The 15,959-nt window shown below is 37.2% G+C and overlaps 1 protein-coding gene across 15 annotated transcripts in view; it reads right to left on the reverse strand.

Annotated features, from left to right (window-relative positions):
- Positions 1-15,959, reverse strand: part of LOC105227669 (myosin light chain kinase, smooth muscle) — a 101,306-nt gene that overhangs the window by 21,504 nt on the left and 63,843 nt on the right. For 14 of the 15 annotated variants that reach the window (XM_049450883.1, XM_049450892.1, XM_049450890.1 and 11 more), the window contains 6 exons: positions 15,047-15,757; positions 14,808-14,980; positions 14,199-14,286; positions 12,225-13,554; positions 12,032-12,164; positions 224-392 (listed from right to left, as the gene is read on the reverse strand). In XM_049450883.1, coding sequence (XP_049306840.1) covers positions 224-392; positions 12,032-12,164; positions 12,225-13,554; positions 14,199-14,286; positions 14,808-14,980; positions 15,047-15,757 — 2,604 coding nt within the window. Of the gene's footprint in view, positions 1-223; positions 393-8,250; positions 9,061-12,031; positions 12,165-12,224; positions 13,555-14,198; positions 14,287-14,807; positions 14,981-15,046; positions 15,758-15,959 lie in introns of those variants that run through there. The other variant, XM_019990833.3, reaches the window with a different exon arrangement.

A 15,959-nucleotide genomic window follows, 5' to 3' on the forward strand; every position in this document is an offset into this window, starting at 1 on the left:
AGTGATTATATTATGCTCTAGCGCTATGTGCATTGCATGAAATCTCACTTCATATTTGCGTTTCACCTCAAAATTATTGTGCACAAAAAAGTTTATGTTTAAAAAAAGTAAGATAATTAATTACAAGTTAAAAAGGAAGAGAACTGAAAGTTTAATTCTTCCATTTTCAATGTGTAAATGTGTGTGATATAATCAAAGTCATATGTGCTTCATATGTACTTACCTTTAGCGAAAATTTGCAATGAGATGACAGCCTTTGCCTCACCATTACAATTGCTCGCTATAACAGAGTAAGTGCCGGTGAAGTCCAGCTTGGCGCTAGGTATTTCCAGGCGGTATTCCGGACCGTCACCTATAGGTCGGAAGTGTGGTGCGTCCTTATAGTATTCCGGCTGTAAAGAAAAATACATGCATAAATACCAGCAAGAACAGTGTAAGTGAACTTCTTTGGAGAACACACATTTTATCAACAAGAACTAACATAAAATAATTTGTTTATTTAATTACAAAATATACTAAAATGAAAATGTCTTGTAATATGTGTTCCATATGTATGTATATAATTGGCACACTAATGCCTACAGTTTCAAGGTCAACAAAGCACAGACTGACTCCTACGAAGAGTATAAAATGTATACATATGTGTTTAAAAAAATTTTGTTAATAACATGTATTACTACTAAAGGCATACCAGTAATACATACATATTACAACTATAGCATCTAAAAGCATGAAACTCCCATTCACTGTTGTTGTTGTTATAACGGCAGGAAACATCCCTGCAGTAATTTCGAGGCATGCTGCCGAGTTTACAGTCCTTGGTCGGATACGTTCCGGTTACGTAGTCCCGACTGTCGTGTGAACCCATGTATTCTTAGCTGACAATTGATACGCTATATAATCGTTATTTAGAAAAGGTTAACTCGGAATGACTCAGCCTTATCTCTCTCAACGGTGGATTTCTTTTGGGTCGACGAAATATTATATGGTAGGTCTCAATACTTAAATGCTAACGCCTAATCGAAATGAACTTTCAAGTAAACAAATAAAAATAAAACTGAAAAATAAATGAGAAGTTAGGTAATTTTCTTTCAGAAGAGCAATATGGATTCATTGTGTTTGTAATTGTAAGCCTGTATTTTAAGTAACTAATTTTATTTCTTGCAGTTTTAAAAAATTTTTATTTAATTTTTAACAGGATAACATGAAGCTTTGCATGTTTTTATTTCTGTAAGGACTATCTTTAGTTTTTATCTCAATTTACAAGTATAACCGCAATATTTTTATACATTAGCAATATGTTGCGCAGAGTATACACTTGTTCTCCTCTTTGCACAGATTATTTTATACAGTGTTTTTGTACACTTCCCAATTCTCTCTTTTAAACGGTTTTACATTTTTTGCACGTGTTTTTTATTTTAATTATATATGTATATATTTTCTGCAATAAAAAGACAATTCTGCAAGATTTTAGCGTCAGTGAAATGAAGCAGTAGAATGCTACCGTGAATATATGTAGAAGTAAAAGTAAAGAATACACAGCGATTAATGACGAATTTTTTAAAATCATAAACACGAACTTTGAAATTATTAGCATATTTTTATCATTCCAAGAATATTTTTTGTTTGTTCCTTTAAAATTATGACATACATATGTACATAATACCATGAAAATCTACAATGTTTTAATGGTGTAAATTTTCACTGTACGAAAAGAGAGATTTACATGTAAAATGTGATATTTTTTACACATTTTCCATTTTTTACATTGTTTTTTTTTCACAGGTAATTTACCGTTCCAGTTAACCGTATAAAAAGGATATCAAGTGTAGTAGTTTTGTCCCCCTAACGGTTTTTATGATACGTTAAACTAATCGAGATAGAACCAGATTAATATACATACATAAATATGTATATACAATATATATATATAATATATGTAAATATATACAGTTATGTGAAAAATAATAAGGACAGGGATGCATAAAAACAAAACAAGAATAAAATTGTAGTAAGTCATGAAATGTTCCGCCAGTTAACGGAATTTTTTTCACTCCTTAAATATAAAAACAGATTTCGTTAGACAAATACAAAATATTGGACCGTTTTGTTCTTAACAAAGTCCGCAAGCAGTTGTGCGATTTAATAAGGACAGCGTGCTATTTAAAATCAGTAACGAAAATAGTCTTACTGAAAGGTGTTTTTTGCAGAGATAAGGCAAGAATAATTCTTTTGCTTTTAATATCAATCAATTTAACTCTGGTTTTTCTTTTTATTGCATCGATATGGAAAAGGATAAGCACTGCGATCCGAAAACTCGAGAACATATTAAGTATTTAGTGAAACAAGAAAATTCGTAGAGAAAAGTAGAGAGTTTACTGAATGCTTCCAAAACACTGATTGAACAAGCAGTAAAATGGATTTCCCAAATTGAAACACGCGCCAGGAAGTCAAAAATAGCGTGGTTTGTCAAGAAAATATAGTTTGCTATGTTAAGAAAAATCCATTCATATCGTCAAAACTTATAAAATGTGATTTGAATATTGATGTTGGTCCATTAACTATCCGCAAAGTACTTAAAAATGAAAATCTGGAGAGCTGAAGGCCGAGAAAAGTGCCTATGTTGAACGTGCAACGAAGGCTTAAGTTTGCTAAAGGACATGTTCCTTGGCCTAAAGAGCAGTGGTGAAACATTCTCTGGTGTGACGAAACCAAAGCCAACTTATTTAATTCTGATCGAGGTATTCATTATGTAAGAAGACCTATATAACCATAAGTATACGATAAAAACCGTTGAACATGGGGTCGCTGTGTAGGATACAGGGGACTATGGAGGCAACCGATTACAACAATTTATGCTACACAGTGCACTGAAGAGAATATGCCACTTAGGTGGATATTTATGTAAGGCAACGACCCTAAAAACACGGCTAAGAATACAAAAGAGTGGTTTACCACTTTAATAAAGAAGTGGTCGCCGCAGTCTCCGGATCTAAACTCCATTGAAAATTTGTGGAATGAAGTCAAAGCGTCGTTAAGAGAAATATACCCAAGTAATAATGAAGTACTTTTTCAACTTATTCAAAATTTCTGGAATGCAATTCCAGTTTCCATCTGTCAAAGTCTAGTTGATTTTATTTCAAAGCGGTGTTGATCAATTTTAAATAAAGAGGTATTTTCAACAAAATATTAAACGAATAAGTAATTAATATCATCACTTCTGAATGAAAACTAGTTACCTTTTCTTATTTATTATTGTGTCCTTATTTTTGTTCACATGCTAATATCGTGAAATTGAAAACAAATATAAATAAAATACAAAACATAGCAAAATATGGGTAAAACTGTAAAAAACTTATTTTTAATTTGTTGTCAATAAATTTGATTAGTTAATTGCCGTTGATTTTCCCACATTTCTGAATGTCCATTAACTTCATTAACTGCAGGCCACTTTTCTTATTATTTTTCAAATAACAGTATATACATATATATCAAATATATCAAATTCATCAGGTTGAAGAGACCATTTGACTTCCGGACTCTTGTCCGGCCTTCTGCTGGTCTATCTCTATTGCGGTGTCATACTTGTAGATGCTATAACTAAAGAAAGCATAATAATCCCACATTTTTTGTAACTACAACTTATACCCATATCTAGTAATAAAAGATTATTCTGCCTTGGACTTAAATTTTTCTCGGAAAAATCGAACAATCTTTGTCTTTTAAACCAAAATACACTAAACAGTAAAATAACATGCATACATAATTATTATTATTTTTTTTTTTGAATATTTTAATATATGTGACCTGGTCTACGAAAAGGGAGCTAACGTGCGAAAACTAGTTTTCTGGGAAACAGCTGTTAAAAATAAACAACTCGTTTCGTCAGTTTCTCGTTATCTCATTAATTGTTCTCCTTTCCAGAGGCTTCAAGGACGTCCAGTAAGTGTTGTTTTTGGTCGGAATATTTTTATATTTCATCGTGTAAGTTGCTAGTGTGGAACTTTTAAAAAAAGTAACACTGAAGAAGTGACATTTACTCTAATACCGCGCATTTTTAGGGAACTTTCAAACAAGTTAGGACTTTTTGGATTCTATCACGTGAAAAAGCATCTCATCTTCCATCCGAATCAACTAAAGAGTGAAAATTGATTTTTTGACACCTAAGCCCCCTTTCCGTAGACCAGGTCACATATAATTAATGTCTGTATATGTACAACGGGGTTCGACCTGACGTAATAATCTTCTTTAGGTGCATTTTATAAGCTTGCGCTTTGTAAACTGAGTTTCTACACTGTTCTTCTATTTTGTTAGTTAAGTGTATCAATGTTGTGATACAGCACGTCGCTTGTCCCGATACTATCGTCGTCAACATACAAAGGGCCAAACATTTGCGAAGAACTTTTTTCCTCCAACACTCAGCTCATTACCCTTTGACATCGTCCATGAATTGTTGAATGTCCTAACCATCTACCGAGCCCGTAATCATTCGCATTTGTTATTCATAGCTGGGTCTTCAGGCAGGCATTATTATTACAGTTGTTGACGGTGCCTAGATAAACGAAGTCCTTTACCGCTTCTAAAATATATTTCTCAGCTACTAGATCGAGTTAGGTCACATTTCTCTGGCAGCTGGCGCATATTTCGTCCTGTCATCATTAACCGTAAACCCCGTTCAGGAGATTACATCTCGATAGCTACAAAAGTTTCGGAGACATTCTTGATGCTTGATACACCCAATTATGTCTCCGTCGTCGGCATAGGATAATAGCTGGACAATTATGTCAGACGCTGACTAGATACATAAATATCATCATTCTAGATTCAGAACTCTGAGTTCATTTCTCCACAGGCGCAACTTTTGTTGGCATCGCAAGAAAGCATTAGAAAAGGATTGCTTCAGGCTTAAATCATTGAGTCAAACTTCTGCATCATTCCTGCCTTTACAAGCCTCCATTTCCTCTCGCTCACGCTTTTCTTTCACCCGTTATCGCGTCAACATATTTTATGTAAGTATATTTTCTCTGTACGTTTACTCTGTTTATTCGACCATATCTATACAAGCTCGTTTTGAATCTTAAAAAACTTCATAAAATTAAACTTTACAACACCAAGTGGCGTACATATCTCCGGTGTGCATCCAACGCAAACAGCACGTAAAATATGTAAATACTACGTAACGACTTATGTACATACAGGCAATGAAGGCGGTGACAATGGTGACGACTGTAGCGCGGAACTGAGTAGCACAACAATTGCGGTAATTTGATCGCCGAGTCGCCGAGGAGATTTTAAGGTTTAAACAAAAACAAAACAAATAAAATGTGATAAATAAGAACAGTGGCGCATGCGGACTCCGAATAACAGCAATAATTAGCTGACAAATATATACATACATATATGTATGTACATATGACCGTTTCTGTGTACATACGTACGTGAGTAAAACATGCGCAGGGGGCATGCGCGCCACGCCAAATCGGTAAAAATTACGGCTGGATTGGCACTGAGGCCAACTCGGTACATACATATGTATTTATTTCAATTCGCGATGTTTTATATTTTCATAAATATATGTATGTATATATGTACATATATGTATATAAATGTGTACGCATGGTATATTATGTACAAATGAATAGTAGCAGTAGCTATAGATTTTAGTAATTTCTATATATACATACATACATATGTATGTAAGTATGTATGATGCAGTTTTTCATGTGGTTTCAAGATTGCTGTCAGGCAGAGTTGCAAGCGATTAATAAAAACTTTGCCACAGGAACAAAATGTTTTTGAGTTTTTGTAGACAGACAACAATACTCGTTTTTATTGAACTTCACTTATAAGGCGAATAGTTTATGTATTGTTAATTTTAGAAGTACATACAATGAATATGTTCATACATATGTACCTGTGTCTATGTACGTGTGAATACGTGTAGGTTTATGTGCTAATGGCGACAATAACAACAATTAGGCAAATGCTGCTTATAATAGAGTAATAGAGTGACAAAATCATACATATACATACATATGTATGTAAGTAATTATTCTTTTTGTCATATCCTTTTATACGATTTTTTTCACACATACATATGTACATGAAATTAACAAAAAAATTTAACTTCATTTGAAACGGCGCTACGATACCATTCACAAATTTAAAAGATTTCATACACGAACCGTAGTTTGATCGGTCAGTTTTTATGACCGCTATATGCTAAAATGGTCCGATCAGAATGATCGAAAATTCTTGAAGATATGTCGTTAAATACAATTTTTTCCTAGGCAATGATTTGATTTTCATTGTACAGTTTGTCTGACAGCTACATCGTATCCGATTTCGGCGGTTCCGACAAATCCTTCTTTGGGAGGAAAGAAAGTGTGCAATATTTCAGATTGATATCTATAAAACTGAAGGAATAGTTCGTGTATATACAGACAGACGAACATAGCTAAATCGACTCAGCTCATTATGCTGATCATTTATATACATACGTATATATATATTGTGTTATAGGGTAAGTTTGTAACACCCAGAAGGAAGCCTCAGACCATCTGGGAGCTACAAATTTCGTGGCAAACTAAATATACCCTGATCAGAGTATAAACATATACATACATACACAGATATGTCATTCCTATTTACTTCACTATACATATGTACATATGTATATGCATATGTGTACATTTATATTAGCTAAAGTGAATTATTTTTAATATAATAAGCGACTTATGAGTTTTATTATAGAAAATAAATAAGAAGACCTACATATGTATGTATGCCTTGGAGTATAAGTTAATTAGTTGCGATACGACATTCTTTCTTAGAAAAAATTGAAATTGATTTAATGAACGACAACGCTTAGTTATATGTTGAACGTTGATTAATCTAACAGCGATAGTCTGCTAAGAAGAAATCTCAAAATTGATCCCATTTCAATGCATCAAAGCAGAAGAGTACGTCAGACTGAATAGTTTAAAAAGGCATTAGTTGAATACTTTTTTTGGTGAAAAAAATTCTGCTGACACCAAAACGTAGCTTGATAAATGTTATCCGAGCTTTTTATCAGACGGTTTACTCAATTCTATGTAAGTCATGTGAGAACCGAAGGCGATGACTGCAGTCAACGTCCAAACAAGTAAGTCGTAAAAGAAAATTACTAAGAACGTTTTTGGATGACGATGAATTGAATTTAATACTAGCTCTTGAAATGAATTCTGCACATAATCTACGCAAATACTTCGGAAGACCAAAAAAATTATATTCCAAGGGTTCAATGTGGTCACTATCCGAGTGTTGCAATGGTTTGGTGAGGAATATCCCCTAATGTCGTTATACCTCTTCACTTCTGTGAAAAAGGAGGACAAAAGCGGCATTATTCCTGGTTTCATGGATTCAGTTGATTGGCCGTCTGGATTTGAATATATTGGGCTACAGTTTGTGGTCGGAGTTTAAGCACGAATCGTATACCTCACAGAAAATGTTAAACTATGCGTGCTGCTATTGGTCAATGGCCGAATCCTTTGCTAGTTTGTGTGAAAGCAAAAGGAGACCATTGCAAATAAAATTTTATACAGCGTTTATTAAAGGACGCAACGTCAAAAAAGTTGTTTTAATAAATTTTGCTTTTAATAAAATCTATCGAACCTCAGCGACACTTATATGCTATTCACTTATGGGCTCAGCATATCATTTTTACATTTCTCTGGCAGTACACCTACCGTATACCATAAAGAAGACCAAGCAAGCTTTTGATGCCCAATAAATATTGAACATCAATGTTGAGTCAACACTTCTATACGGCTGAGGAATATGGAATCTTTAACATCCACAGACTGCTAATTGTCACAAACCGATGGTTTCGCAATATGCCAATGCGGCAAGCATTTTCTGTTGCGTCACCGTCTCCAACACCCTGTGCACCGAAATTCTCCAAAGAAAATGCGGCTGGTTCAGGTATGGACGAAAGCCCGAAAATAATCACTCGGAACGTTATCGACTGAAATCATGGCAGCCGAAGAGAAGGCCGATCTGTTCTAACCTGGAGAAGGAATTCGGACATCGAAATACCTAAGGTCCAAGAAACCATGATAATGAGGCTAGCACAAGACCGAAATAAATGGAAGAGTCGCATTGTGGTCCCTTGCTCCCCCGCGGAACTATAGGTTAATATACATACATATCATATACGAGTATACATAATGTCGACTGTCCAACTTACTTTACTATATAAATAATAATTACCTTCACTGAATGCCGTTAAATTCAATTAAATTCCAAATTCACGAAGCTTTTACAAGTCAAATTTTTTCACTGTTTTAAACACTTTGCATTTGTTTACGCGCACAGATCGAATGTTCAAAAAGGATACCAATCAAACACACAAATCTCTTACACAAGCAAAGCAACTGTAAAACTATAATCCCTGAGTTTCTTATCGTCGACTGTTGCAGTTTACGCACGTCTTAATGGCGTGAAAGTTTCAACAGTAATGCCAATGCAAAATCACACAATATTCGCGTCAAACCGATCGCAGGCAGCCGAAACGCCTTCTATGAAGTACTTCCAATCTGGAAAATTGTTTTCAAGTACTTTTCTCAGCTAAACTAATTTTCGCTTTCTTATTCTAGACGACAAAACAAAAACAAACTAGTCGAGGGCGATGGCGAGGGCGAGCATGCTGAAGCCACGCACGTGCAGCCAGCAGTTAAACCATTTGTGGGCGCACTCTGTGACGTAGAAATGCTACGCAACCGAAACAGCAACACGGACGTGTACGCACACACACACACACCAGCAGAACACGAAATTAACTTATTACTGCAATTGGAATTGATAAACAGAGGCTGTTTGGATGCAGTTCGATGAATATTGGCGTAGGGGCGTTTTACCGTTATATTGAGTTTATTTTTTCGCAATTTCAGCTTGTCACATTTATTAAATGTTTTTATGAAAGTATGTGGCTGCTTAGCTAAATACACACACACAAGAACATATGTTCAGTTGTTAGACTAGTAGGAGCGCGCGCGTTCAACCCACATTTGCTTTCGTAGCGCTCAAGTGCTGAACTAAAACGAATTTGGAAGCTAATAGCAACCTGCGCTCACCTGTCGCACTTCGTTTGAGTCGTGCTTTCGGCGTGCATTGTATTGACAATGCGCCCATTAACGTCACGAATGCGACTCTAACGAGATTCTGCCACTTTAATGACCGCTGAAGTGATTCATTACGCTGCCGACGCTTTTGTTGCAAAACGGTTGGTAACAGAAGTGCAAGGGGCTACGAAGTTCAATCAGCTGTTGTATTGTAATGTATTTACGCTTTCTACAACACGCAATAAATTTTTCTAAAGGGTGTATCGTTTGAACTGATCAGATTTAATAATAACAGTATTTACCTTTACAGCCGCTTCAGGTTGTCATCGAGCGTCAAATAGCTGTCGTTTGTCTCATGCTCATAAATTTCTACCAAGCATTCCAAAGCGAAACAAAAGAAATATTCAATTATTACAATGCCTGTGACTGGAAGTTAGGTGAATCTTACATAATTTCGTAATTTCACCATTTCACATCCGATGCTCATGAAATTAAGTCATCCTTGAAGAAATTATTAAGAATATAAAAACGAGTGATCCAAGTGAAGGTACTTTCTTCAATAGCCTTTTTTGATAGATCACGCGTGAGTCGTCTCAAGTTGTCATGTTTTTTGCTCAGTATTGTTTGGAATTTCATCATTGAACGACTTACGCCTGAACAACGTTTACAAATCGTTCAACTTTATTACGAAAATTCTCGTTCAGTAAAGATTGTGTTTCGCACGCTTAGCGCAACTTATGGTCAACACAATTGGCCTACTGAGCATACTATTCACAACACCATCATTCATCTTGAGACCCAGCATTCATTACTGGATGATATTCGACCGAACGGTCGGTCTACGTCCAGCACGCAGTGAAGAAAATATAGCAGCCGTAACTGAGCGTGTACACCAACAGTGATACAAAATACAACTTGTACAAGAACTGAAGCCGCTCGACCTTCCCAAGCGACATCGCTTCGCTCTACGGACTCTTGAAACTTAACAAGAAATTCCGATGTTTTCGAGCCAAATTTTGTTCAGCGATGAGGCTTATTTCTAGCTCAATGGGCATGTAAACAAGCAAACTTGCTGCATTTGTGACGAAAATCAACCGGAAGAGACTCAAGTGCTGCCTTTTCATCCAGAAAAAGCAACGGTTTGGTCTGATTTGTAGGCCGGTGGAACCATCGGTCCATATTTATTCAAAAATGATGCCGTAACTGCCAATGGCAGCTATTATCGCGCCATGATAACCGACTGAAATTGAAACTCGTGATCTCGGCGACATTTGGTTTCAACAAGAGAGCGCAGTTCCCACAGATCGCATCAATCAATGGATTTATTGAGAAAATATTTCGGTTACCAGATAATTTCAAAATTCGGCCGGTTGTTTGGCCGTCAAGATCGTATGAAATCACACCGTTAGCCTTTTTCTGTGGGGATATGTAAAGAGTAAAGTTAAAGCCTATACGGACAATCCCGCTTCGATTCAGGTCTTGGAGCAAAACATCACACTACTCATTCGCCAGTTACGAGACGAAATGCTCGAACGAGTCATCGAAAATTGGACTTAACGGATGGACTATCTGGGACGTAGCCGAGGCCTACTTTTGAAAAAGATAATCATTTAGAAGCAAATGCCAAAGAATGCTTTTTTCAAATGATAATAAACATTCCCCCTTAAATTTGAAGTTTCTGTAGACGTAGGGATTCTCGAATTGGATCACCTTATAAAGGGTGATTTTTTAAGAGCTTGATAACTTTTTAAAAAAAAAAAACGCATAAAATTTGCAAAATCTCATCGGTTCTTTATTTGAAACGTTAGATTGGTTCATGACATTTACTTTTTGAAGATAATTTCATTTAAATGTTGACCGCGGCTGCGTCTTAGGTGGTCCATTCGGAAAGTCCAATTTTGGGCAACTTTTTCGAGCATTTCGGCCGGAATAGCCCGAATTTCTTCGGAAATGTTGTCTTCCAAAGCTGGAATAGTTGCTGGCTTATTTCTGTAGACTTTAGACTTGACGTAGCCCCACAAAAAATAGTCTAAAGGCGTTAAATCGCATGATCTTGGTGGCCAACTTACGGGTCCATTTCTTGAGATGAATTGTTGTCCGAAGTTTTCCCTCAAAATGGCCATAGAATCGCGAGCTGTGTGGCATGTAGCGCCATCTTGTTGAAACCACATGTCAACCAAGTTCAGTTCTTCCATTTTTGGCAACAAAAAGTTTGTTAGCATCGAACGATAGCGATCGCCATTCACCGTAACGTTGCGTCCAACAGCATCTTTGAAAAAATACGGTCCAATGATTCCACCAGCGTACAAACCACACCAAACAGTGCATTTTTCGGGATGCATGGGCAGTTCTTGAACGGCTTCTGGTTGCTCTTCACCCCAAATGCGGCAATTTTGCTTATTTACGTAGCCATTCAACCAGAAATGAGCCTCATCGTTGAACAAAATTTGTCGATAAAAAAGCGGATTTTCTGCCAACTGATTTTGGTAATAAAATTCAATGATTTGCAAGCGTTGCTCGTTAGTAAGTCTATTCATGATGAAATGTCAAAGCATACTGAGCATCTTTCTCTTTGACCAAATTCAAAAAATCACCCGTTATATAGAGCTATAGGACGGATTCTATCTGAGACGTAGCTACGGCAGCAGTTTCTAATTTAAGATTTCAAAAAAAAAAATTAAGACAACACAAGAATTAACGTGAATCCTTATTAACCGATACAAATACAAAAGATTCCAAACGAGAACTTGATTTTGATCGATCAGTTTCTATGGCAGCTATATGCCGTGGATAGTGGCGGTTTCGACTTGAACCTAACTTACTTATATGATCGATATTTTGGATAATCCAATTTCATTGGTAAATATACCAATATTTACAGCTAAGATTTTCTATACTGCTTTCCTTTAATTAAATAAAGTTCAACTTACATTCAAGAAATCGCGCAGCCATACAACTTCGGGCTTTGGATCGCCGACAACCTCACAGAATATTATTACTGTGTCACCTTCATAGGCCTCACTAGAACGTGGTTTGACAACAAACATGGGTTCCTTGGAGTACCTGCAATTTCAGAAATTTAATCAAGAATATTTCGTATTTATGTAATATTACGGATCTTACGGTAAATCACTTTTTACAATAGCCGGTATCTGGCTGCTACTGCATTGCTTTTGCTGTTGTTGATCTTCATCGAGCTCTTCTATCACCACGCGACAGCTACTTTCTACTTTGCCAACGGCATTTGAAGCGACACAAACATAAATGCCAGCGTCGTGTATGGTTGCGTCGGCAATTATTAATTCAACAAAACCGTTAGAATCCAGAGTGGCATTTATGCGTCTGCTTGGACGCAATCGTACGCCATTACGATGCCATGAAACTCCCACGGTTGGATAGGCTTCCACTTTAGCGGCGAGGCGTATTTCTTGTCCCTCTTGATATATATACAAGGGGTCTAGCGGCATATAAAACTCGGGCGATATGTAAGCGCGTATACCTTTATCGACGACAAGCGAACAGTGGCACGATACCGAACCAAGTTCATTTTTAGCCGTGCAAGTATAAATTCCACTATCATCTAGTACGGTGCTAGCCAATTCAAGTGTATGAAACTGACCATCGCTCGTGATAAGACAACGACGATTCTCTACAATTTGCTGGTCGTCTTTGTACCACATAATTTCTGGGCTTGGATGACCCATAACCTGGCAAGTCAAACGCACAGGATAGGTCATTTGCACCCGTCGATCTCGCAGGCGCATTGTGAATATTGGTAAAGTGTCACCAGCATGAGCAACATCGGCGGAATGAACAATTTGCTTCAGTTTAGTATCGGCTTCATATAAACGAGGATCGGTGACGATTTGTAAGCGCGCAAAAGTCGATACTCTGCCCTTGGAGTTAGTTGCTTCGCAAGTATAACGACCTGCATCCAATTCAGAAACTGGAGCAATGATCAGCGTGCAAGTTGAACCAATTTGACGAATTCTGATACGTTCGGCTAGTGGACTAATATGCATGCCATCCTTATACCAGTCTATTTGTGGACGTGGCGCGCCACGCACCGTACATTCGAATATAAGTTGTGTACCAAGTAAAGCCTTCAACTGGCCAGGTAGTATTTTAACGAACTCGGGCAAGCATTCAGCGCCTCCCACCTGCAGTGGACTACTTGTCTGTACCGATGGACCCCAACCGTAACGATTTTTTGGCGTTACGCGGAAGTGATATTCAACATTGGGCTTCAAATTAAACGCATCAAACGAATTTATAGGTGTCAGACCCAATTCCTTCCACATAGCACCACCTTCGTGGCCAACAACCCAAGCATCAATGCGATAGGCAATAACGGGTGCAGAATTGTCTCGCGCTGGCTTACCCCATGAGAGGGAGATGTGTGAGGGTCCGGAATCGACAACCAAAGGTTCCGTAGAGATCGGACCTGGAGGATCTGCGGCAAGTTGAAATAAAGAAAGTTGATAAATGCTTAAAAGTCATGTTATCTGAAAAAAGGACGGTGGTGATGACCTGTCGACCAAGATCAATTTGAATCCTAGGAAATCTGTTCGAACTAAATAAAACACCATGCAACTCCCCGGAGAAACATTTTTATTTATTATTTATATTTTTTTTGTATCTAAATGTATAAGCTGGATATGATGTAAACCATTTAAAATAAATTGATCACATTGAATAGGAAACGCATAAAAATATTGTAATACAATCGTGTTAAACTAATTGTAAAAATAGAAGATCAATTTATCGACCAGGAATACCAAAGAAATTTAAATACACTGTTGTGAAATTATAAATTTTCAAAAAGTTTGAACTTTAAACCATTGCAAACAAATTCAAGTCCATACAGCGCTTTTCAAAAATCTGCAAAAAACGTCAAAAGTTGGAGAAGAAGTTAAGAAAAATTGTAAGGCTCGAGAACGTATATAGTAATTCGAACACCGAAGGTGACGAAACAAAAACAACGGTTTAAAACATCGACAATTGATATGTAAGACGAACAAAATGATTTGCTGGGTCACGATCACCACCACAGGGATTACAGTTACATGATATATAAAATCCAATTTGAAAACTCACCTCTGAAATAAGAAATGTCAGGGAAACTTTCGAGTCGCTGACCCCAGCGTGGCGATGTTGGTGTTTCGGAGCGTGCGCGTGGCATTACCTATTTATTTAAATGGTGTACACACATACGCGGACATAAAAAAATCAGGAAATCAGAACAATCACTCACAGAACAAAAATTTGGGAAAATTGCATAAAATAAACAAACAGCACGAAATACGCAACAACAAAATATAAAACAAATATAGCATCTCCATATTTAGAAGACTTAGTACTCAAGCAGAGCCTATTTGCTAGCGCTACTTTCTTTCCGTTTGGGAGCCTTAACCTACAATAAAAAAGTTAAGAAAGCGAGTAGCGGTTAGTGCTTTGAAAACTCATTTGATGGGAAGAGCAAGGCACAGCTAATGACGAACAATCAATCACTTGCATACTTTCCAAAGTCCACTATTTCTTTCGGTTTTGTCCATGTGAGAGTTGATAAATATGGAGAGGTGCATAAATATAGTAACTAGTTTGCTCTTGCTCTTCGTGGATTCTCATAGTGATTAGTTTATCAAAAACTTTTTAACAAAAAAAAAGCATTCGCTGTAAGATGTTTTTTAACTTTTTGTGACTTACCGCAACTGTTACAAATACACGATCTGTGCCGAAGTTATTACGCGCAACGACGAAGTAAGTACCCGAGTCAGCGATTTGTGAGCTTTGCACCGTGAATCTGGTGTAATCATCCGACACTTCCTTACTGACTCTATCGGATTTGGTAATATCTTTGGTGCCTTTCAAGAAAGTTACTGAAAATGCACAAGATAAATAACAAAATCAATTCAATTAAAAATTATACGACTTCAGACACTCACATTTAGGTTTCGGTTCGCCCGCAATACGGAACGAAATGGAGAATGGATCGCCCACTAATATTTTCATGTCGGGCTCTGGTCGCGATAAGAAGAGTGGTGGCCGTTCATTTTTCGGGGCACCGGCAGCAACATCGACACTTACGTGCGATTCAATGCGTCCGAAAGCATTCGAAGCGCGGCATGTGTAAGTGCCCTCCACTTCGGGTTGTGCATTCAATATGGCTAATGTGTAAACACCACCTTCCATGAAGGTTTTTATGCCTGGTTGGCCGGCGACAGTTTGACGATTGCGTAACCATTGTACTTCCAAAGGCGTAGACGATTTCATGAATTCTGCTGAAATAGCAACCGTTCCGCCGGGACTCACTGTTTGGTTGCTCAACGGCACCACAAAGTGTGGCTTATTGGGGTCACGGTGGAAGTAACCGTGTGTCTTTTCAAGCGCGAACCGTTCGCGTCCCACAAAATCGACTTGGTGAGTAATTTTATTTTCTGCTGCCTCGTTGCGGGCTACGCAGGCATAAAGACCGGAATCCTTTTCCGTTGGATTATTAATTGTCAATTTAGTATAGCCATCAGCAGAGTTAACAATGTTATAACGGTCATCTTCGTTAAGCAGATCCGAACCCTTCATCCATTGAATATCAGGGCGAGGTTTACCACGTACACGACAATCCAACACCAATGTATTCTCATTGATGGAGTAAGTGTCTATTGAAAACAATATGAGAGTTAATAAAAAGTTGTGAACGATGCGACAAGAGCAGAAGGCAATCAAACCCAGATACATTGATATTCATGAAGAATTACAGTTATTACAAATGTTCCAATATCAGAAGTAACCTTCAACGGAAGGATTTCAAGTAGTTTTAGTTAGTTATTTCAGAACAAAAGTTAAATCGTACAATCAAGT

The sequence above is a fragment of the Bactrocera dorsalis genome, chromosome 3, assembly GCF_023373825.1.
Source record: "Bactrocera dorsalis isolate Fly_Bdor chromosome 3, ASM2337382v1, whole genome shotgun sequence".
NCBI lineage: Eukaryota > Metazoa > Arthropoda > Insecta > Diptera > Tephritidae > Bactrocera > Bactrocera dorsalis.